The 20,818-nt window shown below is 23.4% G+C and overlaps 2 protein-coding genes across 3 annotated transcripts in view; one reads left to right on the top strand and one right to left on the bottom strand.

Moving 5' to 3' along the window:
- LOC105366860 (uncharacterized) overlaps nt 1–14,727 on the top strand; it is a 15,894-nt gene extending 1,167 nt beyond the window's left edge. The window contains exons 2-15 of the mRNA XM_011505447.1: nt 8,509–8,727; nt 9,148–9,502; nt 9,657–10,040; nt 10,122–10,728; nt 10,810–10,985; nt 11,058–11,396; nt 11,463–12,073; nt 12,224–12,403; nt 12,483–12,648; nt 12,704–12,882; nt 13,133–13,280; nt 13,603–13,774; nt 14,394–14,465; nt 14,547–14,727. Of these exons, the coding sequence (XP_011503749.1) occupies nt 8,509–8,727; nt 9,148–9,502; nt 9,657–10,040; nt 10,122–10,728; nt 10,810–10,985; nt 11,058–11,396; nt 11,463–12,073; nt 12,224–12,403; nt 12,483–12,648; nt 12,704–12,882; nt 13,133–13,280; nt 13,603–13,774; nt 14,394–14,454 (3,597 nt within the window). The 3' untranslated portion in view covers nt 14,455–14,465; nt 14,547–14,727. The remainder of the gene's footprint in view (nt 1–8,508; nt 8,728–9,147; nt 9,503–9,656; nt 10,041–10,121; nt 10,729–10,809; nt 10,986–11,057; nt 11,397–11,462; nt 12,074–12,223; nt 12,404–12,482; nt 12,649–12,703; nt 12,883–13,132; nt 13,281–13,602; nt 13,775–14,393; nt 14,466–14,546) is intronic.
- Nucleotides 14,728–17,615: 2,888 nt separating this feature from the next.
- The window catches only part of pio (zona pellucida domain-containing protein piopio), a 29,003-nt gene continuing 25,800 nt past the window's right edge, over nt 17,616–20,818 (bottom strand). For both annotated transcript variants that reach the window (XM_011505416.1, XM_011505418.1), the window contains exons 5-9: nt 19,881–20,048; nt 19,315–19,520; nt 18,753–18,915; nt 18,224–18,400; nt 17,616–17,847 (exon numbers count right to left, since the gene is read on the bottom strand). In XM_011505416.1, the coding sequence (XP_011503718.1) occupies nt 17,644–17,847; nt 18,224–18,400; nt 18,753–18,915; nt 19,315–19,520; nt 19,881–20,048 (918 nt within the window). In that variant the 3' untranslated portion in view covers nt 17,616–17,643. The remainder of the gene's footprint in view (nt 17,848–18,223; nt 18,401–18,752; nt 18,916–19,314; nt 19,521–19,880; nt 20,049–20,818) is intronic.

Below are 20,818 nucleotides of genomic sequence, written 5' to 3'. Positions count from 1 at the left end.
ACATAAATACGTACATATTCAACATTTTTCAGTCGTTTTTCAAAGATGTAAATAAAATAGAACGTTTAAATAGTAGAAGTTGAGTGTACGAAATAGATTTTTTATTCATCCATCATATAGATGTCTGGTCTCAACCTTTCTGATCAAGTGTCCTCATTCTTTCCAGTTCTATGCCTCTCCAGCCTTGCAAAATTCGGCGCGCGTGGCTGGATTCCCCACCACGAAATAGTTTCTATTGATTGCACCATCGCACTACTGACCTACTTTCAATTTCTTCAAGCTCAAATACTTTCTTGTTTATTTTTTTTCTGTAACAAGAATCTTTAATTATTTATCCGCTATTACTTAAGGCAGTTTGTATTTACATGGCTTTTTTTTATTTTCATGCTACTTATTTAACTTTGAAGCTTGAACTTCGTATTAAGGCCTATTTAAGAATTCCTGCATTACCGATTTTCATCTTCATTAAATACAAAATCTATCTTTATATCATTCCAGTATGTATGGATATGTATTTATTGAAGAGGCCCAATAATGCAAAGGCTAAAATTCTACCTTTGCTTTTGCTATTTCATTTAAAAGAATTGTCAATAATCATATTAACGCACTTCATTTAATTTTTATCTAATTGCTTAATTCAACTAGTTTTTCTTTACCTAAATATAAATATTTACAAAAACGTGTTTTTTAAATTATATTTTAACAAACGTAATTTATTTCTATACATAAGACTGAATTCCTCTCACTTTTATTATTAGTTATTTTTAGTACTTAACTATCAAGTTCAATTCAATTTAAACAATTTGTTTAATTTAAATGCAACGATAACACAGTATTTTAATACTTTTATAATTTCATGATATGAGTTATATAATAATATAATATAAGATAATATATAAAAGTGTTACCTACCTGTATTTTGAAACTGATACATTATTTATTGCCTAATTAAATAATATATCTTTGTTATAATTAATTAATATGAAAAATAAATTATATTTAAAAGTATAGTATATAATGAATAAATTAATTTTTGCATAAATATTCTTGAAAAAACTTTAAAAAGAAAAATAGTTTGAAAATATTTCATGTGCAAACAAAATTGACTTAGTATCATGATTTTTATTTCATATAAATTTGATTAAATACAATTGTAATTTTTTTATTTATGAAACGATTTATTGATAATATAATTAATTTGAAATAAATATTGATATTTAGATTGTAAATTATAATTATATTGATATACTTATAAATATAAACTAATATCAACATACTATATTTTTAACTCATCATAAGCAATTTAATTTGAATTTAATAAATATTCTTGTGATCAATTAATACTCGAAATATTAAAAAATGATATCTCGAAAATTATTACATTTATCTAAATGAAGAAATTTTAGATAAATACGGAGTGGTAATGCTTCAAAAAATATCATTAATATAATTAGAGAATTGAATATCAAGTTGTAAACCATTATTGAATATGATTGAGATCCATCGTTACGCCTATTTTAATTAGTTTAGATTTCGAAGTTCCCAAAATAATATGTAATTTCTTCGAAATAAATAATTACTTCGAATATAGTATCCTTTTTATTACTTTTACAAATTATACCTGTTTAACGAAGTAACATTGAAGCAAACGTTTTTTAATATAAAATTTAATTTTAATTTTATTTTTTAAGTTATTTATTAATCTTTTTGAAAATTATTCTTGGTAATTATAGATTTATGTGTCATCAGTGATAAGTATTATAAATTAATATTAAATAAACTCATAATACATAAAATGTTTTTGTTAAAAAGAGCAAATAAACAAAATTATCATTTCTCGCAAAATTTAAAGGACTTATCGATAAATAATGTTTGACATTTAACAGTAAATATAAAACTTGATTAATTTTATTTATACTATAAATATAATTCATTACTATAATATAATAACAGTTAATAAATAAAATTTATTTTAGTTGTAAGCTATGTGCCAAAATTAAATTTTTTGATAGCTGCTGATATAATATTATGTTGCTGCGATATAAAATAAAAAAGGAAATACCGAATGAAGAGTGTTGAATAACAGAAATTTGAGAGTGTATGCGGGTTTTGTACTATTCTAAAAAGTTACAACTCAAATTAAATATTTAATAGAACAATGTGAATAACTATTTCTCATATAGGGTTTACAATATTTGTTTTTAAAATTAATATAAAATATGAACTGTGTAAACATATTATTTTAAACTTTGAAAAAATGTTTAGATTTTGACATACATAATATCGTATTTATTGACACACTTATGGATAATTGGCGTCTGTCTAATAGATTATTTCAAAAAACGACGAAATGATATTTAACTAGCAAAAATGTACCAGTTTTGATAGTGCAGAAGGTAAAAATTTTACTACGCTGAATCGTGAAATGTATTCTTATATTAGTATTTCTCGAACTCAAAATCGTACGTAATTATTTTTTTTCCAAAATTCATAATTGTTTAAATTATACACACTTTTAACTTTAAATATTTGTATTTGTTTGAAACAATTTGCTACATTATATAAAAATATTTATAAAATTGAAATCATAAAAAAATTGGAATTGATTTCATTTTACATAAAGAATAATATAAAAATTTATTAGAAAATATTATTAGGCTATTATTGTTTCGCTGCAGTAGAGAATTAAATTATATTTAAAGTAATATATAAACGTTGAATGAAATTATTCTATTAATATAGGAAATCAATATAATAATATTTCAAAATATTTCATATGAATAGCCTGCACTCTTATTATTTATGAATTTATTTTTAACTGATAATTTATCTGTTTCTGATAATATCAGATATTAATAATATAAAGATAAGAGCTACATAATACAATAATATTATACAATAATATTTTAAGTGTTAAACCTTAAGGAAATTACTTCTAAAATATTGATCGTTAAAATTACGGAATGCTTAGAAATCTGCAAAATGTATAATTTGAAATTGTTCAATGATATTGAAATACACGTAGTGTATTAAAAAATTATTTTTAATTAATGAATTTTTCTAAACTACTATATATTCGAATCACTAAAAAACGTATATTTAAAAAATATTTAATAACAGATAATACGCCATTGTCACCAGAAACAAAATAATTTGTTATGAAACCTTGTTAGCTAACATTATAAATATTGCTTACAAGTAAAGTAGTATTTTAATTAAAAATTTCAGTTGTTCAATGAATTGGCAATAATGTACTAAGGATAATAACACAGCCTCTTATGCAGCGAAAAAATACTACCATAAATTATGTCCTATATATTTTTTTGCCTATTTATGGCCAAACCGGTGTTATTAATCTACCTTTAAAGTAGTAAAAATCACGTTATTATAGCTGCGTAGATGGGAATACATAAACGAATGATTTTATAGAAGTAAGATATATACATGTCATATTCTAATTGTGGATGTAGTCTTCTTTTTAGTTATGGATCAATCGAATTAAATTTAATTTGAATTTTATTATCTACCTTGCTCAATGGTCTTTAAGCAAATACGCAGATGGATAAAATTATCAATTTCAAAGGGCGGAGAATCAGAGATTGTCATTTCAAAAGCACTATGAATACGTTAGCTCCGCTTCTGGACCGAATTAAAAGTCTACTACCAGTTACCCGTGGACACAAATGTCTAATTCTGTTGGCTGTATCTACCAAAATAAAATTTGACGCGTTGCTGATAATCTTATATAGTTTATAATTCTATTGACACATTTAAAGTATTCTATTATAAAATTAAAATATTTATTTAAATTTTTATTTTAAAGTATTTTTCATTCTGTATATAAATATTATTGTATGAATTAAAATATTTGTTGAAATTGAAGATAAATTTAAATGAAATGTTTTACAATTTTATTTAAAAACAAATTATTCGTGTTGAAAAACATAAAATATTAAAAATCATATAATTTATCTTTAAAACATTGTATCTTATTTTTAAGTACATAATATGAATAATATAAATATGATAATGATGACATTCATTTTAACTAAAGCTTGTAAATATATTTCAATATCGTATTTGGAATATTATTTATTAATTAATAATGTAGAGTAATCCAAATTGAATTTGTTTTTCTTTTAATATAAGTTTGTTGGGGTTGAAAAAACATTTAAATAAATTTTACAAAAAAGTAGATATTAATAATAGATATAAATTAACATTTAGTACTTTTAAATATAGTTTATCATCGTATTAAGTAATAGTGCTACGTAATAAATAGATATTGATTAATAATAGATATAAATTATGATTATTTGCTGTTCAAAATATTTGTTTTTTTATTATAATTTTAATATTTTATCGTTTACAATTATAATGGATAAATTTTTTATTATTATAATCAACACAATGGGAAGTATCAATGTAAAATCAAGTTGAAATTTACTCAATGTTATAGAAGATAAAAGGGAAGAATTTATTCATTTTAAATTATTATAATTATCCATTGTAATATTAATATTATTATATGATTAAATTCCTATAGATCAGATTTTTGTTTTCAATTATAGTTTTCTTAATATGTTATATTTAATTTTTCTTACATTATTTTATTCTTACGTTCCATTTTATTTATAAAATAGTATTATTTTAATATTAATTACCATTTAAAACAAGGTACTAATAGTCTATTTAATAAATAATAAAGACAAATGATTTTTCTTATTAGGCCATGAGTATCCTCGGTTCAGACTAAAACAGTCTTAATAATAAAGTTATTAGCATCTAAACATTAATTTTTTTTTTTTTAATTTTTTTTATTACATATTAATATTGAAATCAATAGACCGTTTAAATGTCTCATTTTATTTATTAAAATTATTAATTCATTTGCTTGATTAAAGTTATGAATTGATTTAATTAAAATTAATGCGTAGGCATAAAGTTAATGGTTTTGTGATTTTATCAATTTGTAGTTTCAATTTATGAAACATTGAGCCAGTTATTACTAGTTTTATATTTGTCCGTGATTTAAAATTCTGTTTATTTAATTTTTTTTTTAATTATTCTGAGTAATGTATGTTTTTAACTTCAGAGAACAATTTTTATTCGATACAACTCTAATCATGATTCGAGAGTTGTCAAATATTTAAAAACATAAGTATTATTAGTATACAACTGATTGAAATTGTTTGAAATATGAGGTCTTGAAAAATTATTTCTTATATTAACATAATTATTTCTATAATGTTTTATAATTCTCCATGTTGTACTACCCAATACATTATTTTTGGAACTATTTTTAGTGGAGAAATCTAAGAAAAATTATTGTTTGATGTAATTTTACAAATAATTTATTAATTTAATTTTTGAACATAATTTTTATATATTTTAGGTTTATTTGTATGTACTTTATATATTTCAAGTATCACAATCGTATTTGTAATTGATTATAATTTGTCTTCTGTAATTCATTATAATTTTATTTCATTAGCTTAGTTTCGTTAGTTCAATAATTTATAATAGTATTATTAATAAATAAATTATTAATTTATATTAGTTGTATAAATGGATTAAAACGCTTTAAAAAATATAAACATGGTCTTTCAAAATTATTTTATTAACTTGTTTTTTAGTGCGTCCATCAATATTAATTATAAATTTAAAATAATAAAAATATTCTTTAAATTTTTCTGTTTTCACAGATAGTTTATTGTAATAATCATTGCAAATTCGACGTTTGTTGAAATTGTATCATTATTTATTTGAAAAATTGTAACGTTTTATTTATTTCTTAAAATCATAATTTCATTATTACGATATTCAAAATTATCTTTAACAATGTAAAAACTTGCTTTATTATTAGAATTATTTATTCCTTGATTTACGTAACACTTTCATAATAAAAACATGTTTTGTAAAAGTATATCATTTTTCTTCAACATTTTCGGACTAAATTCAATAAAAAATCTATATTAAAATTTAATTCATTAAATCATTGTAAAACGTAACAGATATATTTATATTAGAATAAAATTTTATATATAGAGCACTTAAAAATTATTTAATTAAAATTACTACTTAAAGAGTGAAGTGACTATCTTTACTCAGAAGCTACCATAAATAAATTCATATTTATATTATGAGTGTTTATACTATTATTAATTAAGTTCCTGTTATTATTTAGACGACATTTGTTTGTGCATTTGAATTATAATCAAGAGTGGATAATATTTTATGAATAATGAGAAATCTAATTAGTGAATATACATTATATCTTTTTCTACTTATATTTTTAGCATGTCATAAAATTTCCAACCATTCGCTTGAAAAAGCTTAATAACGTAATGATACGAAATGATTTATTAAGGGATGAATAGTTGTTTTGGTTATAAATTTTTTAAAATTTGTTAAGATAAAATATCTGTAAGTTATTACTCTGATATTATATTTTAATAACCAATTTTTAAAATATAATTTATGTTTTATTATTTATTAATGATTATCTTTGTATGATTCTTTATAAAACATGGAAAATTTAAACATTCTCTTTTTTTTAAATTGCAAAATTTTTGTGTTTTTGTATTAGAGTACTTTATAATTAGAAAGCAATTGTTATCTGATTGAAATTATATAGCATTAAAATTATATTGTTATATATTTTAGTTTTTTACAATTTTATAATTGTAGTTAGATTCTTTTCCAGTTCATTAATAAATTATATTCAAAATCTATATTTTTAAATAAAAATATTAACGTATTTATACGATTGTTTTTTACTTTTTCATTATGATTTTCTAAATTAACAATGAATTATGTATTTTATTAAAATCTGGCTTTGATAAATAATCAGCTTTGATAAATAATTTTTTGTAATTTATCATTTCGATATTTGTTTGTTTTATTTACTTATATGTGTTGTAGTATATTTTACAGTAAATCTCGAATAGATAATTCCGAAATTATTTATAATTTAAATATTTTTAATATTAATGGTAAATAATATAGATAGAATTATTATAGAAAAGAATAGAATAGATAGAATTTCACTGATATTAGAAATTTTCCAATGAAATAAAAAATTCATATATATATATATATATATATATATATATATATATCAGAATAAATGTTTAAGATAAAGTTATATCGAAAAATATAAATTTGTTTTATATATATTGAAAAATATATTTTTGTTACTGTATAAAAATTTATTGTATATTCTTATTATCATAAAATTTAAATATACAAATTACATTGTCCATTAATTATATTAATTATTAATTATATTATATTTATAATTTTATACATTAATTTTATTTAGAAATATATTTATATAATTATATTTATAAAGAATAAATTATATTTGTAATAGAAAAAGGATTAGTTACTATATTAGTAAATTTCTGCATATATTTTTTCAAAGTTCTGCAATGTGATTCGAGTATAACTGGATCTAACGCAAAAATAAGTTTATTTAACTTAACATAAATTTTTTATCAATTTGCTTCTCTAAATCGAAGTTAGTGGATGCATGAGAAATTATTCAATCTTTTTTAAACAGTTTATAAACATTTAACAAAGTATAACAAAGTTAAGCGCCCTTTCAAAAAGTAAAACAGTTTCATTTTATTGAGATATGTAAGTTTTCGCATATCTTTTAACATACAAATACTATACTTAACCGTAGAAATATTCCGTAAAAACTAAATTTTTATTAACATTTAATATTAATTTATTTTTAAAACGTGGCAAAAGAAAGAATGATCCCAAATATCATTTACATTAATTATTAACAAATCTTCTTGAATTATCGATTAAGTACAAAGTAATAATAATTACTTAGTATTACAAATTAATCTATTAATAGTAAGTTAGATATGGTGTCTTATGCAGAGCTGCATTGAAATTTAAAAGAGTGATGTATACATGCATTTATTATGAACTAAATGTAGTATATATAGGATAAAGTGTGTACTTTCCTTCAGAACTGAGAAGCAGATGTGGTTATACGACTTACGCTAGCGTAATTTCAACTATTTATTTATGTAATTTTGCTAATAAATCATCCACTTTGCTTTCATTTATCTATTAATAAAACCATTATTCATTTTTCTTTTTAATTATGGCAATTTCTCAAGATTCGATATTGAAATTCAATCATAAGAATAATTTATAAACACCTGTGTTAGAAATTTTATGATTGAATTCTATGTGTATTGTAATTATAACTACACATGCACACAAGTAAAAGAATTAGATTTTTATTATTTACATTATTAAATTATTCTTAATACAAATTGTAATCGTTGCAGCTGAAATTTAATTAAAAATAACTAAATAATTTTTTTACCAATAAAAATCAAAATGAGTAGTTTTACAGCTGTTCTGCCAAAAATAGATTTATTCTATCTTAAAGCATTAAAATATAATAACTAATTGTTTTATTTATTATAGTATAGTATTATATATAATATCAAATAGTGATTAATGATGGTGGTAGGTTAGAAAGTAAGCGATGTTTCCTGTATGGTGATGCGTGAAGATAGAATGCCATCGCTTCCCGGGTCCAGGCAATCAAGTCTCTGCGTTAAAAACTTGAATTTCTCTGATTCGGATATGTTTAAAACTAATTGCAACAATCAATTTCATCGTTCTACCTCTGGCACCACTATTTCATCTTTTAACGACCAAAACGACATAGAAACTAAAAATAATCGCAATAGAGTAAGTTTGAACTTATTACTTTTATTCGTACTACAAATATTACAAATTTATGAAATGAAACTTCTTATAATTTTAATTAATAGTCCAATTGTAACCTTTTTATTATTTTGTGTTTACAATAAATTTATGCTATCTCTATAATTTAATAAAGAATCGAGTATAATAACTACTGTTTAATATTATATTCATTAAGTATATTTATGATGTAAATAATATATTATATAATATTTACAATATTTAAATTATATTATTTAACGTTTCACTACATGCTACAATTTATACCGTTTACTTATTAAAGTGGGAAAAAGCACAGTAAGAAAATAGATAGTTTTGTTTTTATAATAAAGAAATAATTGAATTTTTGTTATCAATATTGAATTATACAATTAATTAATCACAAAAGAAAATATTTATTTATAGACAAATTCAAAAGTAAAACTATTGGTTCGAAGTCATGCCATGAAAGAATCCACATCTCCACCGCGCAAAGCTCAGAACGATTCGGTATCTTCGATACAAAATCGACTACTGATGGATAATGAAACTGCTAATAATGTTACTTCTACAGTCTCTACTATATCGAACATCAAAAAATCAACTCTAAAAAAATTTGTTTATGGCATTAATTTGACGTCCAACATCAGTAACAGTAACGAAAATAATAAACAACAGTCATTAAATAATGAGGCAATATGTAATAGTAATTTTAGTGCCAGGTGTCAGTCACCCAAAAAAATGAAGAATTTACGTATTAATCGAATAGCCCTACATAATGGTTTGATTAATTTAATTTCGTAGTTTTTGATTTAATAAATTATAGAATTTTTTAACTAAACTTTATTATAAATGGGGTTACTTTTAATATTATTTTAACCGATATATACGTTTATATTTTTCATACAAAGTAGTAATTTTATCTTCAATTTCAGATTCGTCTAGTTCTTTTCAAGCACATCAGAAGACTATTAGATCTCCCATAAGTAATAATAAGTCTGAATGCCAAAAATCACACCAAAATAATGTAAACACTAGTTTAACATGCAATAATTGTGTTAAAAATGATCAACTTGGCAGGCTTGATTTACTTCAAACTTCAAAATCACCATCAAAAAATCAAAATTCACAAAAACATATGCAGAACAATAAAAAAAATGAACAATGCAGATCAAATATATTAAGTATTTGTAACAACCAAGATTCAATAGAGTGTGGCAATGTTTCTAATAATCGTTCCGACTCTAGATACAAGCTTAAGAATCAAAATCCATTTAATCAAAATAGCTATGAGAGTGTTTCACCATTGCTGTCAAGAGGTTACAATCAAGAATAATTGATTTGTTATAAATTTAGTAGTTTTCTCATAAATTTTGTATGTAATTTGATTTTCATTTTAGATAATAGTACAGAATTATATACTGATAGTACTGGTATAGATTTAGAACAATTTATTGCAGATACTATTAATCGAAATCAAAAAGATCGAACTGTACTTTTAAAGATTGAGAAAGATTTAATAGATTTTGTAAAAGATAAACAAAAAATTTCTCATAAATTTCCAAATATGTCTTCATACAATAGAATGCTAGTGCATCGAGTGGCTGCATATTTTGGTATGGAACATAATGTAGATCAATCTGGATTAAGTGTAATTGTTACAAGAACAAAAAATATGCGAATTCCTGAAACACGTTTCAAAGAACATATTCACAATGATTTACTTCTTGTTGAAGAACCACGCAGAAGTATTTTAAAAAGGGACTCTAATTCATTTGAGGATAGTTTTAACTTTAAATTTCATGATAGAACATCAGGTGAATTTTGTCGTCGCAGTAAAAGTTTTGAAGAGCGAGAAGAAGAATATGAAAGAGCTCGACGAAGAATATTTAAAGAGAGTAGCAGTGAAAATGACGAAGTTACATCTTGGCCTTACTGGTCATCTTCAGAAAGTTCTGAAACTTCCATAAAATATCGCTTGTTACACCCATCTAATCATTCTATTAGGTGATGTGTTAAAATCATATTTAATTTTTTTTTAATTGAATATTTTTATATATTATAAATTCAAATTTTTCAAAATTTTAGGCAAGCAAGATTATCTAAAGGAGAAGCTCTTGATGGCAAACACTTATTTCACTCCAATATTTTGCGACCATCTGTTTCTAAATCTTTTAGTTTTGGAGGTTATACTAGAGGAGTACTGTCAAAGGATAGTAGCATTATGTCTACACATAGTACTGGTAGACATCTAATAAAACAAGGTTTATATAATTTAAAAATATTATTATTTTAATATTTTTCTAACGTATATAATTAATCTTTATAAATTGAAGAATCCAGTACTAGTATGTGTTCTCGCTTAAGTCCTTCAAATAGTGAATATGAATCTCAGATTCAAAGAAGGGAAATGACTATACCTACCTCCCTGTCATCATCACCAGTTCCTAGTAACCTGTGTAATCAATTACAAATTTCTAGTCAAGATTTAGTCATACCAGAATCAAACAGTCAAACAGTTATATGGGTAATAAGTAGTATGTCTAGTGTACCACCAGGTAGCATAATAATAAATCCACAAACAAATCAACCATACATGAATCAAGATGGCTCTTTATATCGATTTGACCCAAACAATCCACCAAAGTTTTTTATAAAGAAAGCAGAAACTCGAGGTATATTTAAATCACTGATTTTTGTTTCCATTATTAATTAATAATGATAATTAAATTTAATTTTAGATTTGAATGCATCACTGAAAATTTGTGAACCATCTGAATCATACAAAACAATTTTGAATAATAAAAATGATTATGGCAAAAGACAAGAATTGCAAATATTGAAACATAATTATAAATCCTGTTTCAATGCAACAAAAAAAGCAACTATGACAACGCTAACTACAACAATGGCAACAAATACAACACATTTAACAAGCTCTATAACATCTCCAAGTTTAGCATTTAAGTCATTGCCTTCATTACCACAACCATCACTTTTGTTCTATGAACGTCAGCATCAGTCAAAACTACACTCTCAGTTACACTTGCACCAACATCAATCTCAAGGTGCAGTTCAGCAACAGCAGTCTTTAATCAGAGCTGTTACCATTCAATCATGTAATCGTGGTCAGGCTGTTCAACCTTATGCACCAGATGTGCCTAAATCTGAACCATACAGTCAGAGTATCTACCAACATAATGTAACACAACAAACTGTAATGATGAATCAACATCCAATGTATGGAGTACCATCTATATTAAAAAATAGACAAGAAGACATATTCAATCAAAATCACCTTTATACGAATTATACATTACCTATACAATATTCATCTAGACCACAGTCTGCGGTAATGTTTCTTTATTTTTTAATATTCAAATGTATTTTTTAGATTCTGTGTCCATTTTAAATATAAAAGTATTTTATAAAATATAAGTCTTAAAAGTACTCTAAATTCATTAATTGCTCCTTTTAATTACAAATTTTTTGTCAAACACAGGATATAACTGAATTGTCAAATTACTTTATGGGAATGAATGTTTATGATCAATGTGGTGCAGGTAATAATCACACATTTACACATCCATATACACAATTGACTCCAAGAATAAATGAAACATTAACAAGTTTTCAACCTATGCAATCTAATTTTTGGCAAACATCTACAAATCAAATTCTGGTAGAATTCATTTTATATTTAAAATATGAACAAAATGTTTAGCTTTTAAATATTATTTTCTAACATCATTTATTAATAGCCACAACAAACCATGTATTTCGCACCTTCCCTAGGAAATACAATATTTCTAAATAAAAATCAGAATGATAGACAAGTATCTCAACAAAGACTTACATCGAGTTATTCTATTAATTTGCAAACAATGCCTACAATAAGTCAATCAAATGGTAAAATTATAGATATAAAGTATTAATATTTATAACTAAATTAATTTTATTTATAACCTAATTTGATTTACAGTAAATTATGTGAATAGCTGTAGAGTTCCTTATAAATCCATATCAACTGTTTCACCTAATTCAAATGAATATTTGTGTCAGCCACCAATTCATACGGTTCCTGCTTACTATCCAAGACAATCTGTAATTCATCCATCTTCTGTAATTTACAGAGTATCCACACCACCAAATTCAAATCAGGTTTTTTATACTATTTCTCAAAATCATGTAAAAATTATTGACGTACTAAATTTAATTTTTAAAGTAGCAAATATCTAGCCTTTCAGGTATTCAAATTTTAATAACTATCCTTTTCCTATATTATACTAAGCAGAGTATTTAAATACTAAATGGACCTAAATATTTATTTCTAGCAATTGCTTTTTATATGATCCCCCATTATAGTTTCTAATTTTATTTATCAATAAAGTATTAATTATTTTTTATATAGCTCATTAAAGGAGTTCATACATTGACTCCAACTAATAAGTCTCTAACACCTGCATATGAACTTTATGGAATTAGAAGTGGAGACCAAATCACTCAAACAATGTCACATTATCCACTGCCAATGTATCAAGGTGTTCATATCATACAAGGTTACATAACATTTTTCATTTTTATATGTATGTTATACAGCTTATAACTCATTTAATCACACTGCAAAATCTTAAAATTTTAGAGTGGTTGTTACTCAAATACTTTAAATATAATCATTATTTATATAAATGATAAATAATGCTTCAAATAATTAATATTTCATATAATTTAATTAATCAAAATATTTAATTATATTATGTAATTACACCCATAAATAAAAATATTCTAGTTTTTCTAATGAAAACATATAATTAATTGTATTTTGTTTATTTTAACTAATTTAAAAAAAAAAGTTAATTACATATTTTTTCTCTTTTTAAGATATGAGACTGATACATCCTGGAGTATCAACTAATACTAGATTTCAATGTACACCTGTACAATCATCATTGGTTACTCAAGGCTGCTGCCCTATATCTTATAAGCCAATATCTTGTTTATCAAATACATCTAGTAATAAAACATCTCCTTTCTTAGATGGAAAATATTTTAGGTATGAAAATATTTTATATTCAACTTAATAAATTTAATTTTGCTTAATAACCTATTCCTTAGGTCAAAAATTATAAAACTAGAAACAGTACTACCAAATGTGCATCTATCCCCTTTAGTATCTTTTTCTGCTAATACACCAAGTCGTATAGAAGAGGGTCAATCTATATTATAAATAACAATTAAATTATTAAAAGTAGCTACTGATTGTCTTTAATTTTTGTGTTAAATTATGTTATTTATTACTTTTTGAGATAAAAGAAATTAAAATTTGTGGCTTATTTTTTTCTAAAAGGGAAACCTGGAAAACATTGTGATTTAAGGTATATAACTTAAATTAAACATTTAATTTCAATTGTTTCCTACAATATAGAAATGATATAGTTTCATTATTTGAAGTGTAGTTGATTTGAACTTCGACAAAAATATACTTATTATTTTCTTATTATTGTATGTAGAAGAATTATATTTATTTTTTATATTTTTTTATTAAAACATTTAAACTGTTTTAAATTACTTGAATAAATCAATATTGCATCAAAATATTTTATATACTTTATCATACTTTATTATATTTGTTTGAACCTATGAAAAATTTAAATAATATATTGTATTTGCAGAAACAGCAAAAGTGACAATCACTCATCAGAATCAACTGTAATACAAAATGAAATTAGATAAGAATGAAAGAAGTAAGATACTAAGCACGGTACAAAAGCAAGTAATAAAAACAAATCAAATGTATTATAACATAGTTTTTATTTTCAAACTAGGTTACATAAAAAGAGCATAATATGAATGAATATGTAACATTTTTTTTATATGATGTTAAAGAGTATAAGTACAAATTAACCAATAATTGTTATTTGGCAAACAGAAAATTTGATGCGTTTCATGAAAATGGATGGCAATAAAAATAAAATGTTTTAAATATAAATTTCAGCATCATTGAAGAGAAGATGAATAGATATTGATAAAAATTTATCTTTCATTAAAAATAAAACGAAAATATAGATAATATATATAATACTGTATGTGAAGACATTTCAAAGACGGTTTTACAGATTTCGCATTATAAATGTGAGGTTTGTCTTTAAGATAAACTATGCAGATTACCAAAAATATTTTTGTGTTTCCAAGAATGTGATGTACTGTTACTATATTGTATTATTGTAATTAATATAACCTACTGAGTACATTTGCAACAAAAATATCGTATATATATAATACGATAATATATTATTAAAAGTATAATAGTAATCTCATCAATTTGATAATCTATGTAAACATTACGTGCAAGCGCACAACAATGTTTTGAAATAATGCAAAGTTTATATACAATACAAATGTATAAATTATTCATTTTAATTTTAAACAAAAATTAGATAAATATACCATAAATTGAAAATTATTATCTAATAAAAATTGTCAATACTTGTTTCATTTACATATATGTGATGAAAGATTTAAAAAGAAAATATAAAGAAATAAATCTGTAGAAATACTTATTTAAATATTTAATGTATAAATTGCAAATATTTAAAGCAATAGTACTTATTAATGTTAAATGTAAAAATTTATGAAATACAAAACCGTATTAATGTGGATAATATATATTTATTGATAAACTGTGAATTAGAATTGCTTCAATTGATTCATCATTTAATAACAAACACTTACTTGGTATTACCTAATAATTCTCAAGTAATTTCAATTAAGACATGGCCGATTTTTTTATATGTTAGATTTATAACAAAATTTTATAAAAAAAATTTATATCCATCAAACAATGTAAATTTATGCAATAGTTAATTATACATCTAGTTAACACATCAGCAATTGAATTAATTAAAAGTATTATTTATTTTTCATAACTAGTCAGAATTTTTATTATGCAGGACTTAAACTGGTAGATAATACAAATTATTTAAAATATTTAAAAATAGTTTAAATTATTGTTCATTAACCTCAATGATTTGAAATAAGATTGCATTAAAATTTCAATTTGTAAAATGTAAGCCTACATAGAGCGCTTATCCTTTCTGGATAATAACATAATTTTTAGTAATAAAATTGTATGTATATACATACATGCATACATATATATATATATATATATATATATAATTTTTTTTATTTCAATATATTTAATGTACAGTTCAACATTTGATTTTTAATATCAGTACTATTAAAGACTATTTAAAATTTTTATCATTAAAATACTCTAATACACTAACAGTTTTTACAAGCATAAATTTTTTACATTGTGTTGCAAGATATATGTACTAAATAAAATTTATATAAGTGTATGTTTTAACAAATTTAAAATTTTATTTGTCTCAATCTGAAGAACTTACATCATTGTTTATCCATTGATAAAATGCATTAAGTATTAAAAGAAATGTTAAATCTTCATTACAAGGTAGTTTATTGCAGTATTTATCGTACCTAATATAATAACTGTATTTGTATTATTAATTCCATATCTCATTCAATTTTATGCCTTTGAATATTACTAAAGTGTAAATAAAAGTAAAATGTGATTATTCAATTAATTTAATTTTTATATTTGTATGAGAATGTAGAATACTAGTCAATTAAGGTCTTAAAAAGATTACAAGTTATTTTCTATCAGATAAAATTTTTTTTTATAGATTGTATTTTCTTTCTTAAAATTACAATAAATTGAATCTTCTTCTTTAATACTTTAAAAAAATTTTTCTAAATTACTACATGTGTGACAAACTTATGGTCTTGAATTTGAGTTTCATCTAATGCCTATTTTACTTATCATTCCCCAATATTCATTTTTCAAAATTACAAAATAATATAATTTTTTATGAACAAATACATTCATTTACTTTAAAAATATTTTGTGTATTAATTTGATATACTATTGTACTATTATATACAAATATCAGCACAACTGTGATTAATTATCACTAAATGCATTGTATCGATGGGACTAATTATAACTCCAAAAGACAAATTTAATTATTTAATGTAATTATTTTCAATTATTTTTGAAAAACTGAAAAATGTATTAAATTCTAATTATAATTACAAATGTAATTATAGCATAGTAACCGATTATATTTCATTACTTAGTTCCTTTAATATTCAGAATATACTGCATAATATTAAAAATATGTATAAATACAAATTATAATTACAAAAGAAGAAATGGGAAAAAAGACAGTCACAATACTTCCTGTTATTACAAATATTTTTTATTGAGATATAAATCCATTTGCTCATTAAATTTATTTGTATTTAGAATAATTGTACAAGGTATATATCAACCTTAATAATTAGTGCAGTTACTGAAATATATGAATAATATGTGTATAACCTTCATAATTAAAACAATTACTGTAATACATAGATAGTTACGTTAATATAAATTTAACATACTATTACAATAGGTCAGAGTTTATTAGCTTAATTAAATGTACAAAATAGCTTTTTACCAAATAAAAAAATTGCTGCATATTATCCAAAATTTTAAATATATTTTAATTATTCTAAAATTTTCATGTCTAGCTGTATTTATCAACTATTTATAAAGATGTAGGCTTTTCACTAGCTAGCCTGTGTTTATTTAAAAAAAATATAGATATATATGACACGAATTACTTTCTCATCTGAGTAACTGTAAATATATATAAAGTCGTGACTTCATAATTTATCAATGTTTGTAGTAGTGTGTTATTATTTGATAAATGAATTTAAAAGAGAATGAGTATTTATATATATCGATAAGTTCAAGATATGTATTTGTTTATTATTCTTATTTTTAAACTATTTTTTCTTAAATTTTTCATGAAAAAGCAATAAAGTGTAAAATTTGGAAATATAATTAACAAAATTTTAACTGCTGTGGCTATAGGCAGTATTTGTATATGGTCCACTGTATATTGATGAACCCGTCGTTGAAATGCTTTTGTGTCGCTTTTTGCCAAGAAGAATGAAAATTGCACCAATTATGGCTAATAGTAGAAAGAGACTAGCAATAGCGATACCAATGGCGAAGCTTTTCTGGGACATGCAGATGTAATTTGTGTCATCGTATGCCTGTAATAATTATCCACATTTCATTCATTTTTAATATTTTTAGATTTTTTACAATCTACATAAACATGCGCAAATATATATTACTTTAAATTTTACTCAGAATATAAAAGTATATTAACTATTCTATATTGTCAACAATATCTTAAACATAACAATTAAAATTCATATTTCGTTTGTTCTTGTATTAATGGTGAATTTATATTTCAATATTCACAAAATTGAAAAAGCAACAAAGTATAATTATTAGTATTAATAAATAAAATATGAAGAATCTTTATATAAATTATTTAACAAATAATAAAATTATATAAGTATTAGAAGTAATTGATGGAATTAGAAGTAACAGAGGAAAAGTCAAAAAGCGATGATAGCTCACTCGTTCTTTGGAAACATCGTAGTAATCCGACTTTGGAATGACGTCAGCCTCGTTAACGTAAAATCCGCTATATACTTCAATAGTAGCTGGTACACCAGTGTCGCTAATTTCTGTATTTTTTATGTTACTATCCTTGGTTTCTCTACGACGTCGAGCTATGTCGGTACAGAGTGGTGGCTAGATAAAAATAATTTACAGAATACTTTTGTAGCCTAATGTGTTACAGCCCATCATGTTTATTGATGTGTATCGATACACTGTATTAAATATTTTTGATGCCTTAAACAGTGTATTTTTTCCAATTTTAGAAAATAATATAACCATTAGTGGTTAATATTTTATTTTATTTATGAAAATATTCTTTGTTAGTCCTAATAATTTTATGAAAGCTAATAAAATATATACTTTTTTCATAAGTATCAAATTCAAGTATTATTAATACTTCTATTTGTTTTATTAAAGAAATGTATGATTCCCTTAGATGTATACACTTATTTGATGAACATTTAATGTGAAAATTTATATTTACCGTATCAGCACATCCTCCTTTATACTTCATGCAAATGCTAACATTACATTGATAATAGACGCTGGATGTATATGGAAATTTATGTGCTTGGAAATGTACTTTGGCTTCAGTTTTGTCATCCCTATAAGTAAATTGTCCCATAATTTCGCCATCCACTGGACAACTAAAACCAAGATATGGAATAGAAGACTTGAAAATGCAGTGTACAGTCATAAACTATATACAAAACATGTTAATTAAAAATATTATATTACTGTTATATACAATATACTTCATTTTCTGATGTAAATTCATCCAAGTAGTCTTGCTAATTAAATTTAAAGTAATTTTTACTGAAATCCCAAGTTCTTATATAAATTAATGGACGCTTCTAATCATTAAACTGTGGAAAATTAATGGATGACTCAAATTCTTAATAAATAATAAAATTATACAAAATATAATAAAAATAGAAATAGTATAAAACACAAAGTATGATAAACATATAAACAGTATATAACATAAAGCAGAATAAAGATATAAATAATTTTTAACATGAAATATAATAAAATATTATACACACCCTTCATGATTTATTAATCGCTGTTCACCCCAACCAATACCATCTCTAACAATGCAATCAGAAATTCGCAGTCCAAACAAATCCTGTGTTTCAATATTAATGACTAGTGTTAACGGATCACCTATTTTTACATTTTCTGCAATTTGTTGTGCCGATGGTTCACCGTTATAGATCTTCATTGAGCAGCTTGGCATTGGTGCTGCTGCCTGTAATTTAATTTCTACTTGATAAATTCTTTTTTTCAAACAGTTATTTTCATATCTCTTTGACAGAGTATATAAAAAAGGGAATCATTTTTTAAGCTTGTAAAATTTAAATGGAATTTTTTTTAATATAACATAAAAGAATAATCAAAATATAATTAAAATACTAGTATTTAATAAATAAAAAATTTGAAATTAACTTATAATACTTTTTAATATATTTTTAATATACTTTTAAATACTACATACAACAAGTAAATATAATAATAAAAGATATATATTGCAATATTATTTTAGATAGAAAGGATGTATTTTGTAACATATATTTGGATTTTCAAAAGAAAAGGAAATTAATGTTCTTACTTGCAATGGTAACGATTGCAGCATGGCAACTTGCGTCTGATCATTTGATACAACTTTATCACGAGTCTGATACCGACATCGTACATGAAAACCTCTACCCTGATTCGTGACTAATTTCAAGTGTGGTTGCACTACTATCGTATTAAAATATTCGATTTCACCATCATCCTAAAATCATAAAATAAACAATTCCGTTATCAAAAAAAACTTCTAACTTTAAATAATCCATACAAGATTGTCTTCTAATGTAATCTCTATGAATATTTATTACACAAAAACTTACATATTCGAGAGATAATTTATCTAATCTTACAAGATATGTAAACAAACATAAGTAATTGTTAAATCTAAATGAAAGCGCATAACTTATATATCATGGTTTTCGATTATTGGGAGCTGTTCGGAAAATAATTCCACAATCTGACTTGTCAGCCAAACGTGCAGAAATCAACTTAGAACAAAAAAACCACTGGATGTTGTGTGGGGTTGCCGGACAAGTAAAGGGTTAATGCATCGATTCAATAATTAACAAAGGTCTTTATTATTACTGTTTAATTCATTTATTTTACTTTATTTCCAATGGGAATTATTAACCTTGGTGAAATTACAAATGATCTTTATATTTCTTAATAATCTTGTGGTGTTGATATATATTTACTATAAAAAAAGTAGGTTATAATCTATTGAATATTATCACTTGAGGTTATGGTGATTGTAGTGCTCTGATCGAACACTGCAATGTTATTGTGTTTTATCTCAACACGTGTGCAGTTGCTTCTAAATATCGGTCGTAAGAGAGCCTAAATGGAGGTTATGCGAAGCTGTGCGCCATCTGTGGCGGGAACAACTTATAGTTGGAGGGATTGAAAAGCCATTGTGGCTTTTGTAGCTGGTCTTGTTCTAGAGTATGTCCGGGAAGCTTCCGTAGTTGGACTTTA

Source organism: Ceratosolen solmsi, unplaced genomic scaffold (genome assembly GCF_000503995.2).
Source record: "Ceratosolen solmsi marchali unplaced genomic scaffold, CerSol_1.0 scaffold94, whole genome shotgun sequence".
NCBI lineage: Eukaryota > Metazoa > Arthropoda > Insecta > Hymenoptera > Agaonidae > Ceratosolen > Ceratosolen solmsi.
This window is presented reverse-complemented; position numbering and strand designations above follow the sequence as displayed.